Genomic DNA, 24,695 nt, shown 5'->3' with positions numbered 1-24,695 from the left:
GATTTTAATGAATTTACCTGTGGCTGAAGTAACAAAATACGGAAATAAGAAAAAGACTGAAATTATATTTTTTAACATCAATTAATAAAATACTAATTTTCTCCTTATTTTTTCCTGCATTTTCCCAGTATTTATTTTAAGGTTGAAGAAATACAAATATTGCCTCTTTTACGAGTTTGTCATTAATACACTTTTTTTATAGTCTACATTTCTATGTAGAAGACAGTTCCCAAAAGCTTAAGTATGTGTTTAAATACTGTCTGATCAATTCCTTATATCTCAGGTTAAAAAAAGGTGAAGTAATCTTCATCTCCAAATTTATGATGCTTATCAAAATGCAACGCTTCTTGATTAGAATATTGCTTTGTTCTGACCACTAGATGGTGTAAATGTCTGCAGGTATGTCTGTCTGCATGGGAATGTAATGACACTGTTACAAATATGATTTTTCTGACCAACAGATATTTCCTGGACTGATTCTGTCAGACATTAAGCCTGCCAAAAGAATGAAGTTCAAGACAGTCTGCTACCTGCTTGTGCAGCTCATGCACTGCCGTAAGATGTTCAAAGCAGAGATCCCTTTCTCCAACGTCATGACGTGTGAGGATGACGATAAGGTAATCCATGTGGGCTCTCTGGGCATCAGTTCCAAGGCCGCATGAAGCAGACCTGCTCAGAGAACATATGGGGTGACTTGACCAGTTGATAGAGGATTTCTGGTGTTCCTGCTGAGCTAGAGCCATCTAATGCCCACAGCTTTCCCGCAGTAAAGACAAAACTTAATTATAACAGACCTCAAATTTGGAGCTCCTCTTGAAGAAGCCAGCACAAGTGGTCTATGTGGTTTCTGAGGCTTCTTCTGCAGTTGCCAAGAGCTGTTCTTTTGCATCATGAGTCCATCACATCTGAGGCTGATGGCAGCACATGCAAAATAACAGAATAATTCTGTATCTCTGGATGGTTTCCCTAAAAAATGAAAGGCTACTGATTAGCCCAAAAAAATCTTAGTCCCCAATACAAATCCTAAATACAAAAGTCTGCAATACAAATACGGCTTGCTTGACTGGCTTGTAATGCCATAACTTATAGCTGCTTTACATATTAATAGCCTGGTTTATTTCCTTTTCTGTGTGTGGATGTACCCAGAAATTTATGGAGAAAAAACGTTTGAAGAATTCCTTATTCCATTTTCTTTGCCAGCAGGTGGCAATATTACATAGGTCACTCCACCAGTACTCCAAAGCAGGGCATACACACTTTGGCATCAGTAATTCTTATTGACCGATTGCTCCACCTTTTTATTTATTTATTTATTTATTTATTTATCTATCTTTTATAGATATAGATATAATGTACATGCATTAAATATTCAGTCTAAATCTTACTTTCAGAAAGTATTCTAACTTTTAATTTTTGGATTTTACATGTGCTTGTGTTTCTTCTGCAGGAAAAGGGGACAAAAGTCTGTTAGTTCCTTTAAAACAGTCTCAGTGAAGACTCTCAGAGACTCCAGATTTGGTTTTGAAATTGGCCATGTACAAAGCCTTCCAATTGTGCATTAGTACTGTTTTTTGAGTATTTTAAAAAAGTAACCCACACATTTCTTGGAAACATATGCAATACTTTACAATGTGTCTTGTATATATTTATGTATATGAATGGTAGTAAATGCAGAAAATCCCAGTATGGGTTTGCTCAGTGTCTGATGAAAACTTTCTCATGTCGGAAGATTTGCAGTGAAGTTCCACAATGCTGTCTTTAAATGAACGGTTGTTCTGAGGCTTTGTACCTAATACATAACATTTATCATGGAACATTATTTATGATTTTAATATAAATGCACTGTGTTGCACTGTAGGGTTTCTTTAGAGATATCAGTCCTCAAATCATGTAAAATAACCTATGGCTATAAAGGCTTTAAAGCCAGCACATCATTTTAGCATGTATTTATTTATTTAATTTCTGAGAAATATAAACAGTGGATCTTGGTGAACATATAAGATGTAATGTAAGTCTACTGAAAATAAGAAACCTAGTGAAAATAATTATATGTGAGCATCAGCTATTTTGATTAAGCACAGTCACTTTAACACTAGTTCAAAATGGCAGAATAGGTAATATTTATTTCCTATATCAAGATAACTCCTATCGTCTACCCTCATTCCAGATTTTAAAGCAAAGCAGCATTTTGGTTTGGATTTTTAAAGCTGCTTTGCTCACCCCTATTATTATGCTATAGGCTTAAATTTGGATTATAAAAAAATCCCCAAAGACGTCCTTTCTGCTGCACCTTAAACAAGAATATAACTGTAGCTAATTGTTGTTTATCTTTATGAAGAGGAAAACTGTATATCCCTGATAATATTCCTGAAAACACTGTTTCCCTACAAACTTGTGGGACAAATGTCTTCTGCAAGAGAGCAAATTTATCTCTGATCAGAAACATTTAGAACAGTCGTCTGGCTGGCAGTCTGAGTTTTCTGTTATGGCTAACAGAAGACCAGATTTGAAAGCTCTAATCCATGTATGTCCACGAGATTATTTTTCATGTTGAAACAATTAGTTCTTACACCACAGGCAACTTAAAGTAATGGGACCTGATAGTTTGAAGAAAAATGTTTCAAGTAGCCTGATAATTGTTTAATCCTGGTAAGACTTGCTTTTTACTTACAAAGCCAGCAAAACAGGACTTGGAAAGTGTTTTTATCTTTGCTAAGGTCCATGCTTCTTTATGGTCGGAAAATCGGAAAACGAAGGTATCAGTCAGCATTATATTATAGCTATAACATAAACTATGTAAGCTAAGGAACTGCTGTAGTCTACTGTTCACTGATGAGAATCTCATGAGAACTACTTCTTGTGGATTAAGATGGGAAACTGCCCTTCCTGCAGAATTACTTAGATAGCGATCAACGCCTCTTTTTATCATCTGGTTTTAAAGGATATTTTGTAGCAGAGCCTTTAAAAAGTGGGCTCTTAGGTACTGACTGATCTGAAGAGAGAAATTTTGTGTGCTTTTGTAGCAACTTGCTGACAGACTCTACTGATGTTGTTCTTAGCCCTGGGCAGACTTGTTGCTTCATAGTGCTTTGAATTCTCTTCCTGAACTCTGCAAATGGTAGATTAAAAAAAAAATATTTAAAAAATTCTTTTAACTGTATAGAAATAGCACAACTTGCTTGAGCCTGGTTGTCAAAACTCTTCTGGGAAGTAAGACTTGACCCCTTTTGCGGTGGAAAGGATATTCAACTGATGTCTCTTGCTGCTCAATGTGCTGACCATTAGGTGGCTGGTTTTTCTTTCACAGGGTTGGCCTACATCTTTATGACTCTGCATTTTAAGAACACGGCATCTACAAGAGTATTTTCTGAAGGCACGGGCCAGCATGCTAGTGCATATCTAGCCACAAGGGTTTAGATGACAGTGCCCTTGCCTGAAGGTTGCCTCTGTGGCTGAGATGCTGCTCACTGTCTTCTGAGCGCTCGGTGTGAAAAGGGAGACAGATAATCTAACATCCTTTTCAGATATGCTCTGTGATAAATCTTTTGCACTGCGAAGGGCTCTGAGTGATCATCTTGTCAGCTGCGCTATCTCAGCTGCGGAGGAATTAACCCCAGTGAGGCAGGGGTTAGCTCTGATTATTTATTGCTCTGTTTGGATCCGCAAGTGCACTTAAGGTGCACACAAGATGTCTTTACAAGAGAGCCTCTTGGGTACGTTAAAGATAGGGACGTGAGATTTCAGACCCTCTGAAGTCATACATGGTCATGGTGCAAGAGATTATGGAAAATTGTCTTTTCAACATATATACTGTTACCTAGACAGCTTTGGACAGTAGGACTTTTCTTGTATCATGCTGAGTGTGGTTATCAGGTCTTCAGGATGCCTAGAGCTCTGCATCTTCCATCGACAAAAAAAATTCTATTTTTCTAGGTGAAGTCACACTGACTGGGATCAAACTGATTATTTCCTCAGTGGCAGAGAAAGGTCAGGGCAGTATGTGAAGAGAATTTCTGCAGATGAGGATTGAAATCCTGGAATGCAGTGAGGCTTTTCTCGTTGGTTTTAATGAGATCGGGATTTCAGCTAAGGAGTTCTTAAAAGATCCCGATCACACAGAGATCACATCTTTGTGTTTTGTAGTTGCTTTGCTTAATGAATTCCTCATCCTGGCTGTGAACTTGAGATAATATGAACAGCAATGAAAAATTTCAGTGTTGTTAAAATCTGTGCTTCTTTCTTCACCTGTGCTGCAGAGGAGAGCATTAAGGACAGCCTCTGAAAAACTCAGGAATCGTTCCTCTTTTTCTACCAACGTTGTATACAACACTCCAGGAACTCGAGTAAACAGATACATCAGCCGTTTGATAGAGGCCCGGCAAACTGAGTCTGAGATGGCTGACTTGAACTTCATTACCCTGAAATATAAGCAAATCGAGCGTGAAAATAAAGTAAGGGGTTTTATTTAATTGTTTTTACTGGTTTCAATGACCATGAGCTTACTAGCATTGGGGTTTTGTTTGTCTGTAGACAATATTTAAATTCTACTCACTATCTTTAAATAATCCTCTAGACTGTCTCTCAGTTAAGAGGGAGGCATGATCTCCACCTCCTGTGGAAACACCTGGGTATGAAAATAAATATCACTATCTTTCAACTCATCAAGAGCCTCCCCCATAAAAATACACACCCTGTGTTTTGGCCTTACTTTTGCTTCTCCAAATGGCCCAACCTGTGTATATCATCTGAGCAGAGCTGTTTGTTCCCACCTTGTATGGCTTTTATTTGTAAAGACAAATTAATCAAGGTGTGTGTGTGGGGAGGCCTTTGGCTTTAGTTTATGTGTTTGAAAAAGCAAAAGTGATATGATTTTGGACTAATTTGGCAGTAGCATTTATTTTTCCACTGTAAGTCACTTTGTCGTCTTAGGATTTCATGTCATTACTGTTCCGAGTCGGATGGCTGTGTGCCATGTTGCACTCAGGTTTTTTAAGGTCTTAAACATTAACTTTTGAATTCAAGTTTCCACAGTGATTTATTATTTAATTGGGATTGTCTTCTTTCAAGATAGGAAAGTCTTTTGGTGTAAATGAGATTGAAATTTGGATCTTTCTGAGAAAACACTCGTGTATTTCCACCCCTGAAGTGTTCCGTTGCAAGGACTGTGGCTTGGTGGAATGAGGGACAGTAACTGCTCAAAACTGAACCCGTCGGTCTCATTAGCAGCTGCCTCCAGCTCACCCACGAGTGTCCTGTTCTGAGTTGGTTTGGCCTTTTTTTTTTGTGATGAGTTAGCAGAGAGGGGGGAGTGCCACCTGCTTCTGCTTCAAAACCCTTTTTGCTCCAAAACTTAGTCTGAGCTTAACCCAGATTTGACTAGTTACAGGGTGAAAACTAAACATCTGGGCCAACAGGGGAAGCTGGGCTGTCAAGCAAAATGTTGTGTAGAGTTGCCTCATCTTTTTCTTCTTTTTGGTGTGAATTAAGCAATGATTATTTGTATGTTTGTAAAATGGGTAGAGGCTTGTTATATTTTAGGCTATAATTCTTTCTTACTGCAAATGGACAGGACTGGGTGGCTGGGTGTGTATGAAATGCTCACCGTCTTCATTTCTTCCTTTCTTTAACAGTACCACCAGCTTCAGGATGAGTACTTCACCAGTGCTGTAGTTCTCTCACTAATTCTAGCTGCCTTATTTGGCCTTGTCTACCTTCTAATAATACCACAGTAAGTTTCTGGGTTTGTCATTATAAATCAAAGGGGAATATCTTCCAAGCGTCCTGCACAAGTCAAAACATCAATGTCTTTGGAACGGAAATTAGCACCCAGGTCGGTATCCTCCCAGAAAGGAGATTGTCTGTTGGGATACCCTCAGCCTAACTGTTATCTCTTCCATTTGCCCAAAGGAGCCACAATCTGCAATCATTCTGCAATCTTATTTAAAGCTATTTCTTCCCCGTTCTTTCTCTTTGTGCTGGCTTTGGACAGAGTACTTCAGGTACTGACAGCAATGTAGATAAAACTATACAGACCTTAATGGGAACTAAGTATTGAAGTATCCATCCAGCTTTTCAGCCCAGATTTATAGCCTGCATTGAGGGTTTTGGCACCAATACTATCACAGACTGCTCAGTGCATAATTCAGCCATTCCCACATGAGCTGCGGTCAGACTGTGGCTGCATTAAACCAGACATAACCGAATATTTGTCATGTGTTTGGTGGTGTCTGATGCTTATTGTTAAATGATATAGTCTCGTGATGACTTCAGTTTTTGTCAATTTTATATGAACATTCCTGTGTGAATGTTTTCTAAATAAAAAAAATAATCACACTTCACTTTCAAATCTAGGTGTTACAGTAAGTAGATATAAGTGTGTCCAGGGTATAAAACTTATTACCAATAACCTTTTTCAGATGAGAATATCAAAACATTTAACAAGAAGCTTCATTCACTTTTACTAATTATTAGGGGTTCAGTGGGAACAGAAAAGGACACAGTTGAAAGATCCAATTTTAAATTCTGGTCTTTTCTGTTCAGAAATCCCCAGTCAGAATAATACCTGTATTCTATTATTTCGATTTGAAAGTTTCAGAAACACCTTTTTTACTGAAATAATGATCATCATCATTTAAATGTGTTATATAATACCTTTCATCTGCAGGATTCAAAGTAATTTACAAAAATAATCTGATTTCCAAACTAACAACCTTTGCTGACTAGTTAATAGCACAGCTGAAAACACTTTCACCTACTTCTGAAGTAAAGCCCACGTGCAGTATATGGATGGCAATTTAGAACAAGGAGAGACAACAAGGATTAGTGTAGCTGAAAGTGGAATGAATTTCTAAGAATCCTATGGTACGGTAGTGGGTAAGCTTTCCAAAAAGTGCAGTCACTTAAAAACCAGCTGGACAGAGGTTCAGTGTAAGCTCTGATCTGATAGACACACAAGCTGCGGTGGATCATGACCACTGAAGTTCATGAAGATGGAGGGGTTCATCACTGAGTTCGTTAAAAGAGCCACCCACTAAATGGTCTTAAGTTCTCTCTTCCACTGTCTGTTGGTGGTGGCTTCATACAATGAATTCTTCATACAAAGAAATACAGTAATTACTGTTCTTCTTGGGCTCTTCCCTCGCTGTGACAGAGGTGCAGCCATGAGCTAGACTAAAACTTCAAGAGCATTGGAAAATTTTCCCTCTCCACAGAACTTGGAGCTTTAAGTTGCTCTTCAGATTGCCAAAGTACTTATAAGTATGACAAGAGAATGCAAAAGCCAAGACAAGTGTAATGTGTTACTATAATGGGATAAGTGATAACTAATAGTGTTTGACATGTCTCAAGGAGGTTGACAATATTCCAAGGAAGAGGTTCAAAATCTAGAGACAAGAAAATACTCTAAGTTAGCCAGTTGCTGCATAAATACATGGAAAGCAACGGGCTTGACATTCTCAGAATTCCTATGATCATCTGAGTAAAACAGCTCCTCAGCTAAAGTAATATTTTATATCCCCACATGGAGCTGGTGAAAGTAAGGCTATGTTCCTGTCAACCTCAGCTGTCCAATTATGGTGGCACACATGCAGTGTAGCCGCTAAAAGCCCTAGTGATGAACCCTTCTGATGTCTTACATTGTGTTTATTTTTAAAAAACAATGTTGCCCTTTGTTACTGGTGCCAACCCAAATCTCTGTCAGGGTCCCACTCAGCACTAGTGTCAGTTGGCTGTTGCTGCCTTAAAAGACGCTGTTGCAGTCATGTTCTCGATGCTTTTTTGCTAGCATACTACCATGCTGAATACAAGCCAATTCTCTAAAAGCACAGGAGAGCCAGCTATCTATTAATACTTGCATTCAGAATCCACAGGCAGCATCTGGAGTCACCTTCCCGTTCTATATATACATACCATTGCACAGAATTTTCCCTGTTTGTGTATTGGTGGGAATTGTTCATTAACTTGAAATCAAATACTGTGAAATTCTACAGCAGAAGTGCACCCTTCTCTTCTACTGTTAGAAACCCTTTATAAGCAATCTTTTCCCAGTGATGGTCAAGGGCACAGATACATTATATGTGCCTGCAGCCATGGCTCACATCTTCTGAACTGGCTGGGTTGTTCTCACCAGACTGGAAAAGAAGGTGTGAAGGTCGTGTTGTGCTGCTGTCATATGGCCCTGGCTCTGTGGCTGGCTTGGGGGCAGGCTGTCCCTGAGCATAAATCAAAGTATCAGCACTGGTGGACTAATTTTTGCCGGCTTGCTGACATCCATGAGGTACTTTTTCAGTAACACAGGTTTTCTGGAGGAGATAATGCTTGGCCTGCGCCTCTTCTCATGAAGAACAAGCCTATTTTGAAAGATCAGGAGAGAGTAGATTAAGAATTAAAATAATTATTACAGCATCTTTGTGAAACCTAAGATTTTTCTAACCATTGAGGAAGACTCAAAAGGAAGGAGTTGCTCTGTTTTGTTAGAAGAAGGGAGCACAGTCTGATCTGGTTTTATTTGACTTGACAAGTGACTGAGTGGACTGACCTCTGATTTCCGAATCTCTGAAAAGGAGAGATGAGAAGGGAAAAGCATCTGGTAACTGTTACACAGCTGCAAAGGCCAAGTAATTGGGCTACACACTCTACTTACAAGAGTCATCATGCTGAATACTCTGCATTAGCCTACAACTAGAAAGTGTGTCTCCTGACACACCATACGGTTCAATTTTTGAGGTGCTTTGATCTCCTTGCTGAGGTCATAGTGGGCACCGCGTACAAGAGCATTTGCTAGTTTCTCATGCTTGAGAGCAGTGCATTTTGTTGAGAGATTTCTTCTGCGATGGTTAGTATTACAAGGGTGAGGGAGAAATCCTCCACCATTCATCCAAAATACCACTCCAAGAAGGACTCCTGTGCTGTTTGTTTTCATCTGCTGCTGAGTCTCATTGCTTTACTTCTATTGTGTTTGGATTCTAGGAGTACCGTAGTTCTTGTTCTCCTGGTGTTCTGCATATGCTTCCTAGTGGCTTGTATTATGTACCTACATGTCACACGAGTACAAGTAAGTGATTAATATTTTTTGACTATTCTTCCTTTTGGTAGCTATGCTTTGTTTGTCCCTTAGAATATGAAGCCATCGGCACATGCTTCACAGCTTCATGGAGTCTAAAATCTATGTGCTTTTCAAGCTCATTGCTAAGTAATGTATTAGGCGCTTCAAAAGCAGAGATGGTTCACCTGAAAGTAGACTTTTTACATGAGTAATTGCTACAGCAGTGCAGCGATCAGTGCCATTCATGCCACGCTTCTTGTCTTTCTTGTTGCATCTTCCCTGAGTGCCTGCCACTCGATACTGAATCATTCCAGTGTTCAGATAGCTGCTTTAAACCTGACTTTTCCTCCTTTCTGACTACGGAGCACACTAGTTCTCCTTTCCATTCTAACTGGTATCTGGGTGTAAAGTACTACTAACTTCCTCTCTATTTTCCAAGACTTTTCCTGCCAAAGCAGCAGCTGTTTTGATGGTAAAAGCACAATATTTTGCACACACAACCCTTGGTCTTTTTAGAACTTTTAGTAATGATTAATTCTCCTGCATTACATTTGCAGAACAGTAACGATGCAGAAGGACATTTGGTTGTTGTAGGAGACAATTAGGTCTGCCAGATCAGAATAAAGCATTTACAGGCTAATTTTCTGATAAAAGAAATCTGTGGTGGCTTAATCTAAATTCAGTCTTTTCAAACATCAGGAGAAAACACCTACACAGTTAATCAGCTTTGCTGATGAGCACACACTAATTTTTGCTTAAGAAGAAATGCCCTTTGGCAGGAGGAAAGTAATTGTTTTCATGAAAACATAAACAGTGTATTAGCAGAGTATCTGGTACAGATCAGATCTTTATTTATACACTTACACAATTATTTGGGAGTGATTTTGATGACCTGTTTTGTTTCATGAAGGCACAGTAGTTTATAATCTGTTGTTCTGTCTGCAGCAGTAGAAACACAGATGAAGTTTGTAGGAAATTGCTGTTTATTATGCCATTTCCCTGGGGCTAGTGCAAACTTGAGATTTGTTCCAGCTGTTTTGGCAGTCAACAGAATTTGAATTTATTCCAGGCTCCTCTAGAGATTCAATACCTTACAGGATCAGATACAGCATTAGAAAAATAAAGAAATATAAAAACGCAGAATATTGTAATTTGAAATTTTGTGGTGAAAATCTGTCTTATATGATACATAAAAGATAATGAATATGCTATGTATAATGAGTATAGAATTGTAAACCAGTCATTCCTCTATTTTAATCAGTCTCCTGGCACTTATTTGCTATTCTATACTGGACAAGTGACTCAGTTTCTCCATGTTTTAGCATCAAATCCCTCACTCATAAACCCACTATAATAATGTTTTACTGTACCAGTTACCTAGCATTTGGGGGATCTGACAGTACTTATTTAGTTAATAGAAATTCCACAAAGAAGAGAAAACAAAGAAAATGAAGCCCAAAATGCTATGCTATCATAAAAGAGTAGATGCAATCTTAGAATGGCCAAAAGTCAGAAGCATAAGCCTTTTAAGTGTCACTCAGAGTTTGAGTAAAGACATCTCACAACTTTTTAAATGTTTATTTTTCTTTTTAACCCAATAGCCTAGCATGTCAACACTTAGACCATATATGTACCACACACACACACACACAGAAAACAGCAATGTGTCAGGACATATTGTCTTTGTATCTGCATTTTGCTTTGTCACTATGAACCATACAGCTTTCTGTTTGAACTACAGAGATTCTCTCTTTAACAAGCAGTAGATATCTTATTTGGTTGCATACTGAATTAATGGATTATATATATATTTATATATGTATATATCCTTCAAACAATTTTTTTTTTTTTGTATTTTATTTATATGGATAAAAACACATGTCCCACCTCATATGTGCGTAGGATTATGGTATAGCTGGATGGACAACTTGATGGGTAAAAAAATGATCACATGCAGAGCATAGCAGTTTCTGGTTGTACTTTGCGAGTAATAGAAAGTAACAAGTGGGGTACCACAGGAGTTTGTCCTGGGAGCTGTCCTATATAAGCATTTGTATCAACGACTTGGAGAAGGACGTGGAGTATACTCATGTCAAGTTTTCAGGTGACTGCAATTTCTGGGGAACAGCCACTGTGGCGGCAGAATGACCGTTGAGGGGGACCTGGACAGGTTGGCAGAACGGGCCAACAGGAGCCTTATGAAATACAGCGTGGGTAAATGCAAAGCCCTCGGAAGGCAGAACCCCGTGCAGTGACACAGGCTGGGGACTGGCCAGCTCTGAAAAAATGGTCCTGGACGTCAAGGAGACAGTACTTTTGGGTCCCTTGAGGTCCCTTCCAACCTGAACTGTGTGATAGTAACAAAAAAATGCAGAAATAGTCTTTCTCTTTTTTCGTAGTACCATTTTGGACACTGCTATATCCCCTCCCTTGGGACATAGCTTTTTAATGTGAGATTCTTGTAATTTGAGGGGTTTTTTTCTACAATATGCTCACTGTTTTGCTAAAGGTGATATACTTCAGGTATCACAATATATTTTACTGATACTGACTAATAGTTAAAACTTTCTGGTGGAGCCAATTAACTCAGGTTCGTAATATAAATCTACCATAGATATTATGTTGGTTGTTCCCCACCTACATTTACATGGACTTAATCCATACTGAAGCCAGAATATATTTGTAGATGAGGCACATTTTTTTATTTTTTCTGTAATTGCTGTATTCTCATGTTTCACATGAGATTAAGTTGATCTACCTATGACTATCTCGGGCTTTTAATTCATGGTCACACGTACAGGGGAAATGTCTCTGCATATGTGGAAGGAAGAGGAGGTGTTTCAATGCATGTTTTCTGTTGTGCCAAGGCCACAGAACCCCTCTCTATAGGTACTTTGCTGCCTGCTAGAAGCTATGCTTTTGATGTTTGATAATACCCATGAAGTGAACAGCTTTTCGTCAGGACTGGTGACTTTCATCCAAAAATTGAGTGTTTGCTTGCTCTGTTTGATCTTCAGTCAAATCCAGCCTTCATAAGTTTGAGCCCACTCCTTTTAAGGGGTGCAGGATTGTTTCCACTTCAAATCTGCTTGTTTTCTGGAGTTGATTCTTGCCCCCTGAAGTCACTGGAATATGGTCCTGTGGTCTAAAAGACTTATTGTGGATCCAGGAGATAATAGATGCCCCAAACACTCTTAATGCAAGAGTAGGAGAAGGAAAGCAGCATACCCTGAAACCAGAGTAGATCAGTATGACTGAAACAAGCAAAAGTACCAGAGCCTGACAGACGTATCCTTCCTCTCTCACCTTTTGTCACTGGCTTCATATATGCTCACAGCAACAAGCACTTCACACTTCACAGTGAGGGAATCAGGGTAAAAATGGAGATGAGAAAGAGATTCATAAGATTCCGTTCCACCAGACATTTTTGTTCTCTACTGCTCTTTCTGCTCTGACAATTTCAATATTTTTAATGAGTCCTGATAATTGAAACTACCCTGGCATTTACCGTGACTGTTATAGCAAAAGACACAAATACCACTCCAAAATTCCATGCTGCCACAGTATGTTCACTTGGATCACTATTTGTAGCTGATAATTTGCAAGGCAAAAGATGTTTTGGGTATTTTCCCCATGAGAACAAAACCAAATGCCATCCTAATTTATTCTTTGCATTATAAGCAGACATCCTCCTAACCGTTCAAAGAGTTTTAATTATAGTGAGAAATAATGCACAATAATAGTAATTTCATTTTGTTACCCCCCAAAATGCAATTACCGTTAAAACACATGTACACAATACTAACTGCATGCTTGTCTCATAATTTGCAGTGCAGGCAAATTTTCTGTATCCCTTATTCACTTCTTTGTGTAGACTACTGAAAAATAACAACCCCACTTAAAAGATATTTTAAGTCTTTATCTATAAATCTTTCTTTTTCTTCCTTAGTGTTTTCCAGGGTGCCTGACTATACAAATTCGTACCATTTTGTGTATTTTTATTGTGATCTTAATATACTCCGTGGCTCAAGGATGTGTGGTGAGTATTTAAATCAAGTACCACTTAATTTGGCATTCTGTTTAAAGAACAATCTGGTACGGATCGGTTACACACACACCGTATTCTCATCTGGTGAATTCCTGCTCTTGCTATAATTCATACTTGCAGAGCATGTTTCTTCCACATTAAAGCCCTTTGCTATAATTTGAACTTCCACTGCCCTGAGGGTGCTGATTTAGTCACGACAAAGCTATTGGGAAATTACACAAATACCTAGTCAACACCTATAGAAGTTTTTACATCAAACCTTAGTATCGCATAGCCTGCTGATGCCATGTACTCTATGGGAATGCTATTTTTAAAGGTTCAACTTGCTCACTAGTTCATTGGATGATGTTTTGTGACAGACAAGACGTAATGTCCAACAACATTACTTATTTCTATGTGGCAACTTATAGGACATAGTTCTGTATAATAACAGGCGGATATTTTTAGTCCAGGAAGATCAGAAAAGATGACAAGATCTTAAAATATGGACAGTACTGTGTAACAAGAAGACATACTTTCACTGCGCTACTTAAACGATCCATTCACATCTAATGTGATTCCTTATATGAAGTGAACTTGCTCAATACTTCTGAAAATTTAGCTTCTTTTGCTGTAGATTAGCAGCTAATTCCTTGAATGTCATTTGGGATTTAAACTTCCACCTAAATATTTGGCATTCGGTTGCCTTGTCAAATTCCTAGCACTCAATTTTGGCATTTTGGCTGGTAATGCTAATGAATTAAACATGTTAGGGTACCCAAAGGAAAGAATCCACACAAAAAATAGGACACTAAACACAATTTGAAATGCTGAGGAGGCAGATGTCTCAAATCATGCCTCTCTGCGGGATTTGGGCAATGTGTCCTGGCCAATGGGAAGACAAGTGATTTCACGTGCAGGTCACAGCACTAACTGAGATGCCAAGCGCCTTGTTTTTTGTTTTGCATATTCGCTCATCCCTGGACCTGCCCTGAGAATGTCTACTACACTGATACCCAAGAACTGAATGGGCAGAGGATTCCTTGTCTGCGAGTTCCAATGTCCTGAGAGGTGCCAAGAATTACTGATATTCAGACATTTCTGGGAATTCCTGAGCAGCAGCTGTGTGAGTAACACACAGCCCTAATAGCACACAGGCATATATGTGGTTCCTAATGTGCATGTAAGCCTAAAATGCATAAAGATGTGCAGTGCCTCCAGGCTAGCTAGCATCACAGTGAGCTCTGTGTACCTGACTTCAGCACTGGGATGAATATCAGGATAGCTGGAACCTTTGTGGATCAGCCTCCATAGATCTGACACTCACTTTGCCCAAATGAAACAAGCACCATCATTGCCACTTAAAGATGGTGAAAATGAGAAACAGACTTCAGAAGGCCTAAGACAATGTTGGACATCGGTGGAAGAAGGTAGATCAGAACTGGGCAGTCCTGCCCTCCAGCGACGCAATGATCATACAGTGATAGCTTGGACTAGGTCACAAACACAACTTTATCCTTTACTGAAGCCTGTAACCATTCAAATGCTTAGGGGGGATGTTCTATCAGTAGTGATTAGTATTATTGCAAAGTAATGCCTCTAGAATCCTCAGCCAGCAGAGGAGATAGGAGTTGAGGTTTTACTCTCAGTTGTAGGGCAGGTGGGGTTTTCCTGGATGGAACTCCCATCATTTGTGAAGCCTAACGCCCACCTATGTTTTCAGCTGAGTTTAGTATGAACAGCATTTTTAAGGATATTGAACAAAATCACATTAAATGGATTTTTCACTTCTCTCCTTCTCATTTCATTTCATAACGTTAGCCATTACGAGTTTAACTCACATTTTATGTTATGTCTCATCTTTTTAAATGACTACGACCCCCTGTAAAATGTATTGCTTAATCACCTTTCAGGTTGTCAGTTATTTTACAGCATGCTATAAAATTTCATTATCAGTGGTTAGGATGAAATAAGAAGGTCTAATAATACACTTCAAAAGGGAAGCTTAAGTACAGGGCAGGGCTTATGTGGCAGTGCGCGTTAAAATCAATTTCACACTACCATCCCACTCTCCCATTTATACTAACGCTTATCCTCTCCCTTTGTAAGGGGTGAAGGTTGGAGTGCAATTAAAACTGGAGCTCTAGGGACCTGCACTATTTGCCAGAAATTCCCCTCTTCCTTGGGTAACAGCTCTGAGATGAGTATGTGACACTGCCTTCAGAAGAAGCAGCTTAAATTTCCTCAAATTTCCCGTAAGAAATGCACTAAAAAATTTTTTTATTTTCCTGTCTAGGGAGGAAATGGAACTCCTCAGATGACTGAAATGGCAGGGATAATTAAAGATGAGGCCTTGTATTTGAATCATATGTGATAGCAGCAGTAGCTCTGAGGTGGAGAAAAGAGACTATTCATGTTCAGCTTTTCAGTCAAAGATTAATACAGTATATTTGATTAATTGAAATTGATACCTTTTACAGCCAATAAAAAAAACATATTTCTTCCTGTGCTCTGTGCAAGAACCTTTCTCACCCTCATGGCCACATAAAATATTTACTCAAGTTCCTTAATTTTGCAGGAATATGCTGACCTGGGAATCTCTTGGGTTTGAGCGTCGAGACGGAAACTCTTCAGCTAAGTCCAGGCATTAATTGGTTGGCCTTCGGGCATCTAATGAACAGTGTCTCCCTCCTAAACCGAGTAAAGCGTTAGAGGAAAAGGAGAGAGATTTGATCAGGGCAGTGAACTGGACGGGAACTCCACAGCCATATTTTCCCAGTTAGAAAGGAACTACAGTCAGCCCCCAGAGCAGCTGCATGTCTGTTTATTTCATATTTAACTTTCTCCCCTTCTCAACTCTTCTGTCTTTTCTAGGTTGGCTGTATGCCTTGGGTTTGGAATACCAATTCCAGCAGTTCAATAGTTATCATTTCTCCCGGTGGAACAAATAAAACAATGAATGAACTTCCATGTGACACAGCCCACTATGCTTTCCTTTCCTGTGTAGTGGGGACTCTCACTTTGGCAATATTTCTACGTGTATCTTCCTTGCCAAAAATGATTCTCCTGCTTTTTGTTACAATTTTATACATAGTTATCCTGGAACTCAGTGGCTACAGAAAAGCAGTGGGGTAGGTATCTTGCAAGGTTAAAGCTGTGGGTATTCCTGTATAGATAGTCACATATATATGTCATATATAGATACCTGATGTAGGTAGACTGCTTCTCTGTGCATTGCCCTCTAGCACTCAGTGCCCTTAGGGCTGCACACTGGGTAGAGTGTGACAAATGTTTCAGCCGTCCTCTCCCCAGCAACTACAGGATCTAGTAGAATCCATCAGCAGAGGATCGGCTTTTGGGAACTAGCAATGGCTGCCCCATTATTCTGTAGTTTTATGCTAGCCCACCTCAGCTGAGCACACTGCAGCCTAATTACAATATGAAAAACACAGTTAAAACCTTCATTTCCTTATCTCAGAAGCCAATGCCAGTTTCATTCAATCTTTTGAGCTTTCGAGTGTTTCTGTATATATATTATTATATATATATAATTAAAAGCATGCCCACACATTGCAATAACGTATAGCATTATAAAATCTTCAAAGTTTTCAATGTTGTGTGATGCAGTGATCAGATTTACTGTCACCCATCTCACTGCCTGTACGAGCCCCTTCAGAAAAAGGCTAGCTTAGGGGGCACCCGCATGTTCCAAACTAAAGATTTCATATTAAAAGTATGCAGAGTCAGGTATTAGAAAATGTGGAATAACCCACTGACTTTCCTTTTATTTTTAAGGGGTGGCTCCTTTTATATGCGTGGCTATGAACCAATACTAGCCATTTTGCTGTTTTCTTGTGCTTTGGCACTACATTCCAGGCAGGTGGACTTGAAGCTGCGTCTGGACTACCTCTGGGCTGTGCAGGTCAGTCACAGGACTTTTCTTTCTAGTATCCGTACACACAAAATGATGTCCAGCTTTTGAATTGGCTTGTGAATATTTTCAGAACAATTTAGTTGAACTAAGACACTTATAATGTTTTTCACGACTGTTGGGGTTTATAGTAAAATTGTTAAGAGCTTTCTCTCCACAGACCTATATAAAATTCATCTGCTCTGGAGAAGTGATTTTTTTTGTTTGTCGTTATTCCATAACAGCACCTCATTAATGAGGCAATATATGTATATCTAAGATGCATTATGAACAGAGAGAATTTCAGACACGGGAAATCAACTGTTAGCAGTATAAACTTGAGATAAAGAAATTAAATCCAAGGGGTTTTTTCATCTTACAATACAAAAAGGGGTGAAAACAAGTTGACGTTCAGGTAAACTGAAAAGAGGTAAATAAAACTGATGAAAGGAAATATTTATACCCTTATCATGCAATGAAACTATGGAACTCTTTCCCAAAGGAAGGTTGAAAATATATTTACATGCCAAGTGCACAGACTTTTTTTGTAAATATATTTCCTAACTATCATAATCACAGCTAAACCTATAAAAATCATATTAGTCATAAGCATCAGGAAATGTCTACCCCCTGTCACACCTCTCAGCAGTCCTAGTCCCACCTCCAAAATGTTTCACACTGGCCCCTGAGGGAAGGAGAAGGTTGAAAAAGATGTAAGTTTGTTTTGGTGGAATTTAGAAGTTGCCTTTTTGATAAATCTTACATCCTGACACTCTTGTAGCTCACGGAGGTCACACACATCCAGTCCTCACCTACACCCTGCTGACCGTGTTGTTAAAAGAACTGTGTAAATTGCCACAGGACTTGCTTTTAGATGTAAGATGAAGACTGGAACACGTGGGTTAAACACAGCCCTGGCTCTACTGTGTTACCAAGAATGGAGAAATCAGGAATGACTTTGCTCTATTAGCTTCTACTTTTAAAGGTTTTCTACCAAACAGTTAAGCTCTGTTGGGATTTTGTTTTGTTTGTCTTGATGTATAAGACCATGTCCACCTCCTTAATGATTTAAGTTTATCTTGTTCTATAACTTCTGTGGACTCTGTGCTGTTCAACTAAGTCAACAACCTGTGATCACTTCATTTAATTTTTGCCCTATGACCTGCAGTATTGATAGGTGCTGTGCCTGTCAACCTCAGGAGTTTGTTTTGGACGGACTGATAATGGCTTCCGCCAGTGGTGCCAAACACAGGTTTTATGTGGGAAAAAAATATCCCTTGACTTTGAAACTGAAAGCAGCACACGACTAGCTGTATAGCCGCTAGCCTCATATAGGTTGGCACATGGTGGAGGGAGGTGAGTGCCATATGATCCATGAATATGAGACATCTGTACGTTATTCCTAGCCATGAAATCGAGTAGCAAGCAGGAAGACACTGCTTTGCTGTCCTGGTAACAGGTCAAGAGTGAGTTCCAGCATCTTAAATGCTTTTCGTCATTTCAGCTACTGTGACTTGCACGGTGAATTTTGCATCCCTAAGGAATGTACTGCTTAAAGGTTCTTAGTTTTAAGTTGGCTTTTAATTAGCAATCGATTAGTTTTAAAAAGTCAAGTATGGGAAACTAATGGGTTGCTTGTCTGCTGAAAGAGCAGAACCGGACAGTAGGAAAGGAAGAAATACAAACTTTTTCTGTTTTCTTGGGCCCAGATTTTACAGAAAGACCTGGTCACCTACCACTATTGTTAAAATCATTGGGCATTACTCCAAAGGACAATAAAGGGAGTTAAGACATATGGGTGCGGATCAAATTTCAGTAATGTCCAGCAACATCTTGAGGTCCCATTTTAAAAAGTGGCATTTGACCTTCTCAGATGAAAAGCATTTTCAGATCTTTTCAACTGCAAATGAGGTGCTTACATGGTACCATCTTGTCTGTGAGATTTGCATGACAGTAATCACAAAGGAAAAAAAAAATCAATGTAGGTAGAAAATTCAGAAATTAGGGATCAACGTAACTACTGTTCTTTGAAATCAATATACTGCATAGATGCTTAGCCTCTTTGATGATTGGGGCATATACCCTTGTTGTTCTCCACATGGAAGATCTATTCCCTGTATGACAAATAATTATGGATAACACGTTTGAAGGAACATTGTTCTGGTTTCCACTCTGTGTGTCTCCTGGTTTCCACTCCGTGTGTCGGGTGTAAATGATTTTGAATACAAGCACTAATTAACATAACATGCAGAAGTACCGTTGTGATGAAAGAAGTTGAAGATGAAAGAGGTGCTTACCTCTTCAAATGGATGTTAAAAAAAAAATCTCTTGTACTTATTAGGCTCTTTGGCACAGTGGAAATCTGGCTATTAAAAGCTCTGGGAAGACAGTTGGAAATATCTGTATGGTAAAACTGCCTTTCAATAGTTAGCAAACTCCAACCTCCTGGTTGTTGAACAGTCTTTAAGAGAAGACAAGGGTAAAAACCACCTTGCTGTGCAAAAGTTTTCCCTAGCTGCTGGGTGGCAGGAGCCCTGCACACAGTTAAACAGCATTCTTGGCTATGTTCCTCCACCGCCACAGTGCTACCTACCAATGGACCGTGTCAGCTTAACTCGGTAGCAGAACTTTTAGAAATACTGGCTTAGTGCAGGGGGACTGTGGGGATTTTCTCCTGTTTTGCAGAGCAGAGTGCTGGTTCTTTGTCCAAACACTGAATTGCATGAACTGCGGCTAGAGCTGGAGACCCGCATCTCCCAGCAGCCAGCTGCTGCTGTGTGAAGATGTGCCAACATGGTACAACATGTATTTTTAGGAAGCTTCTCAGTTGTTGGCTTACGAATGGGAGAATTTCACGTTCAGGGCTATTCTGGAAGCTGTGAGCACTTTGTTTGCATACTTTTAGTAAGGCTCATTGTGGGACTAATCCTGTAAAAATGTTCTCAGATGAATAAAACCATTTCTGGCATAAGCTGCAATAAAAAGGATTTCACAGATATTTTCATTTACTCCATCCTGAACAGCAAACAGTCTAGTACTAACTAAATGATATTTTAAACACTGAAAGTATCCTGCAATTGATACCATTATTAATAAGAATATATAGAAGGATGCTCAGTGGTCTATTCTAAGGTCTGAGAAAAACCCGCTTCCGTAGATTTTGTCTGCTGTATCAGGAAAAAGATGTGTTTTGAGGAAAAGCAGATTTCAAGCAAGAAAAACTGATTTAGAAAAATGATACAGTTTCAAGAAAAGTTAACCTAACTTCCATGCATTTAGGTTAAGGTACCAGAGTGAACATAGTACAGTATGATTTGTGTACATCCTGTGGGAAACATACGTTTTCCAGATTGATAATAGGTTGTTAAATCAGTCATAATTCTATTTACTGCTGTCGTTGATTTTGCTAGTTGGTTTTGTTTGGGTTTTTTTCTGTGACAAATTTAACCTTTCTGAATATCACAGTACCAGGAAATATCTGTTGGTTGCTTGGTTTTTGTTAACTGGCAGTGGGAGGCAAATTTCATTTTCCACATAACTTGGCTGTGTAGCTCTGTGTGCCGCATATGACAATACCTGTGCGTAGTGAATATAGGAGCATTTTACTTATTTGTGACTGATAGCCAATTTTGCCTTATGCAGATTATTCAACAACACGGGGGGGGGGGGGGGGGAGGGGGGGGAGTTGTGGAGAGCGGAATGGACACATAAATAGAAGTGATAAATTCAAGACAAAGCTAAAGCTGCCCGAAAAATGGAGTTGCTCACTCACCCAGAATTTCTCTGGGCGGGGGCAAGTAAGAATAATACGATGACATGACTGATAGTCGCATTCTTTAGGGAATATGAGAATAGCATTCCACTGACTTTGTTAATCTGTTACCCTTGCAAGGAATATGTATTTCACAGCTGGTAGGTAAGGCTTGCCAGGTGTGCTTGCACTTGCTCTTAAACATCTGGCCCTACAGCAGCAGTGATGGGTCTGTTCTTCCCTGTGGTTTTAGTGCCACCTTCAGGTACGAAGGCGAGGTTTCTGTGGCACTGCTGCCCGGCTTCTCTTTAGCTGAACGTTAAAACTCTGGATTTTCATGTGATAACTCTTCAGTCAGTGACATTGCTACAGCAATTTTATGCTTACTAAACAGTCACCTGGTAGCTCAGGTGATACAACAGCTCAAACCACATCCTGAACAGAGGATGTGTAACCACTTCCCAGCATCATAAATGTTCTGGGATGCTGTGTAGCTTTGTAAAATGGGATAGCTGTTAACCACATTGATGCCAAAAGCTGTAGTACCAAAGATTTTAAATTTTATCAAGTCCAAAGCAAAAACAAAGCCTGCTTTTAAATACTGCAGTTCTACAAATGCAGTTAAGGTTTGCAAAATGACCTAGCTGCTATGAATACCAAACAGGTAGAAGCAAAAAGCAGAATGTGAAAAATTATGTTGCTCATGCCTATGTATTTTCTTTCTTGTTTATTTTCCATATAATCTGCCGTGGTTTTTTGAGCCAGCAGCTATTGCATAAATACCATGCTGGCAGCTTTCATTAATTAACCAACAGGAATAGGGGCAAATAGACAAAGGTTCGGATGCTTTTTAGCTGTCTAGGTAATATTTCCACCAGGAATGTAAATACCTGGGTTCTGTGCTATTTTAATCTTCTTTTGCCAGCCCCAAATACTCCTTCTCCCTTCTCAGTGTCTGTTTTGCCTGGGAAAGGCTGATGCCTACACATCCTTTTATCTCAGCTTCTCAAAGCGTAGGCACTAAGAGTTCATGAGTCACAAGGAGGAGACAGTTTTCATTGTTTCTGCCTGAAGGGCAGAAGGCAGGAAGCTGTGAAAATGTCCAGAAAGTGCCAGTAATCAATTTACTTTACTCCCCGTAGAGCCATATGATGGGACGGTTTTAGAGTCCTCACTGATGAACATGACCAAGTCTTTTTTTACCACACCTTCACTCTATAACTTCCCTGGCAAGAGGCATAAGGAGATCTTCCCTCTTTCCCCAGGCAGCCCCTGAGGCGTTGCATATATGAGAGCTGTCTTAGACGGTGCAGGGTAGTAGGATGGATACTTAGTTCATATTCCTAAGCAGATCATTTAATTAAAGACAGGATGCTAGACATTGGGTATGTCTGGATGGCACGAGTGCAGTCCATGCAGACTCCAGCTAGGGTTCCAGGAACAGTACAGCAGTATTAACCCAGTGTGTGGTCTAAGCTAATATACCTTGCTTTTCGACACAACTAAGTAGCTCAGAAGGAGTGCTATGCTAATTCCATGACCGTTCTGCTTCTAAGTCAGGGGCTAGGTCAGGCAGTGCTAACGCAGCTTATTCTTCATGGCACTGCGTTGCCCTACATAGTCATTGCCAGTGTGAACGTGTCCCTGAACCACAGGGAGAGAGTGCACTCCTCTCTCCCTCTTGGCTAGGAAGTGCCTGACCTGAAATAGGCAGGGCACAGAAAGCTAAGAGCACTTGACCTACATTCCTCTCGTTCTGCTGTTTGCATGATTTGTCTCTATTTAGGCTTTGCTACCATCACCCACCGTGGTACTATTCAAGGGCCTCCCATGACCTTAGTGGTTTTCATCTCATTTCTGGCAACTGAACCTTCTCAGAGTCAAAACTGTAGTTAACAGTTTTGCATCCGAAGAGGGGAAGAAGCGCTTGCCAGGTGTGTTGGAAATGTAGCATTCTACTGTGTTTCTTAGCAATGGTGGCGTCCTTGATGCCCTTCCCTGCTCTTGGAGGATTTTTCCACCCCTTCGGTCATGACTTTGGTGATTTGGTTTGAGCCACTAGCTCTTTACTTAAGGGCTCAGTTCTCAGCTTCTTAGTCCCAGCTCTGGTCCCATCATTGCAAACATTGTCACACCCATACCTGCACACACGCAGTAGGGGCACTGGCATTTCTTTCCTAGTAGTTTCATGACAGTATTGAAGAGAGACAGAAAGGAGGAGAAAAGCCAACACCTGCCTTAGAGATCTGTGAGAAGGAATCAAGTGGAAAATGAACAGGCTAGAGTGTCCTTTCTCATTTATTTTATATTGGTATGTTAGAATTGTCTTTTTTTTCTGTGTGTCAGAGGGTGGACAGAAGTCTGGCAACATGACCAAGGTCACAAGGGTCTGCTTCATTGCTGGCAGCTTTGTCCTTGTGCTGTGGCTTGTTCTGAAACCTTTGTTGTGAATCATAACACAATGGTAGGAAACACTGAAGAACCTTCTCAATCACGTCTTCCAAAGTGAACATTTTGGTCCACTGTGCTGGTTGTGGCTGGGACAGAGTTAATTTTCCTCGCAGCAGCTACTACGGGGCTATGTTTTGGATCTGTGCTGGGAACAGCGTTGATAACGCAGAGATGTTTTCATTACTGCTGAGGGTGCCTGCACAGAGCCGAGGGCTGTTCTGCCTCTCACCCCACCCGCAGCGAGCAGGCTGGGGGGCACAAGGGGCTGGGAGGGGCACGGCTGGGACAGCTGCCCCCAGCAGACCCATGCATAGGGTCTGTTGCATAGGACACCATGCTCAGCACAAAGCTGGGGGAAGAAGAGGGAAGGGGGGGACATTCAGAGTGACGGCGTTTGCCTTCCCAAGCCCCCGCTGGGCATGCGGGAGCCCTGCTGGAGGAGTGGGGCTGAGCCCCTCGTGCCCATGGGAGGCGGTGGGTGAACCCCCCCTTTTGCCGTGCTGTGCGCGCGGCTCCTGCTTTACCCATTAACCTGTCTTTATCTCAACCCACGGGTTTTCCCACCTTTACTCTTCCGATTCTCAACCCCATCCCACTGGGGGGGAGTGAGTGAGTGGCTGCGTGGGGCTTAGTTGCCAGCTGGGGTTAAACCACAACATCCACAACTGGGCAAGGCGAGGGAACCTGATCACACATTTCCAGATCAGAAATGAAGAGCAGCTGCCAGTGACTGAACAGCATCACTTCCATGCAATGCATCTTACCTACCCCGGCTCGATTACTTTGACTTGTCCAGAAATCTCGATGCCCCATATTCTATTGGGAATTCTGCCCCATATTGTACTGGGAGCTTAACTGAGAACTTTAAACATTCTTGGGAAGACAGTAAAAAAAAAGTTCTTATTAAAAAAATAGAGGAATGGATAAGCAAGCCCAAAACGGATTTTTTTTTATTCTGACCATGAATTCAGTTTGCAAATCTCTTTGCTGTCATCAGAGTTAAATTTCCCATATTGCAGAGTGATGCAGAAATGGAATTGTAAGCTTGGTTTCAGTTTTCAGCTGGAAAAAGCTTTTTATTTTTACTATTAGAAGATTTAAATTCCAACAGTCAGGCTAAACACAAGCAGCCATTACACGTTTTTATAGACAACAATAAGTCAGAGAGAGAGTTATACCATCTAAATAGGGAAAGCTCATTTTAAGAAATTTAAGAAATGTAAACAGCTAAAAATGTGTCAGGAAAACAGCTCACAAACAGGAAGTAGATACTTGCTTAGAATAAAAAATTCAGGTATATTTCTTGCAGAGCTCAACTGCTATTTAATGTTTACTGATAGTTCACCTCTGGAATAGATTCTGATTTTTATTACACAAATTATAGGAGGAGCTGAGAATTTTCTTCAAAAGGGAATGATTCTTTATTGTTTTAAAACCAGTTCTCTTTTCAGCACTCTTTCTACTTGTAAAGAAATTTAAGAATGCAGAAGTAAACTGCAAGGGAAAGCAGACT

General features: G+C 40.1%; 1 protein-coding gene across 2 annotated transcripts in view; it reads left to right on the top strand.

The window, feature by feature from the left end:
- Positions 1 to 24,695, top strand: part of ADCY1 (adenylate cyclase 1) — a 154,078-nt gene that overhangs the window by 108,542 nt on the left and 20,841 nt on the right. For both annotated transcript variants that reach the window (XR_008747469.1, XM_055805941.1), the window contains exons 8-14: positions 462 to 617; positions 4,257 to 4,451; positions 5,631 to 5,728; positions 8,968 to 9,052; positions 12,993 to 13,082; positions 15,945 to 16,201; positions 16,866 to 16,992. Coding sequence is in view for 1 of the 2 variants with exons in the window: in XM_055805941.1 (XP_055661916.1) it covers positions 462 to 617; positions 4,257 to 4,451; positions 5,631 to 5,728; positions 8,968 to 9,052; positions 12,993 to 13,082; positions 15,945 to 16,201; positions 16,866 to 16,992 (1,008 nt within the window). In the remaining variant the exon portion in view is untranslated. The remainder of the gene's footprint in view (positions 1 to 461; positions 618 to 4,256; positions 4,452 to 5,630; positions 5,729 to 8,967; positions 9,053 to 12,992; positions 13,083 to 15,944; positions 16,202 to 16,865; positions 16,993 to 24,695) is intronic.

The sequence above is a fragment of the Falco peregrinus genome, chromosome 5 (genome assembly GCF_023634155.1).
Source record: "Falco peregrinus isolate bFalPer1 chromosome 5, bFalPer1.pri, whole genome shotgun sequence".
Taxonomy (NCBI): Eukaryota; Metazoa; Chordata; class Aves; order Falconiformes; family Falconidae; genus Falco; species Falco peregrinus.
This window is presented reverse-complemented; position numbering and strand designations above follow the sequence as displayed.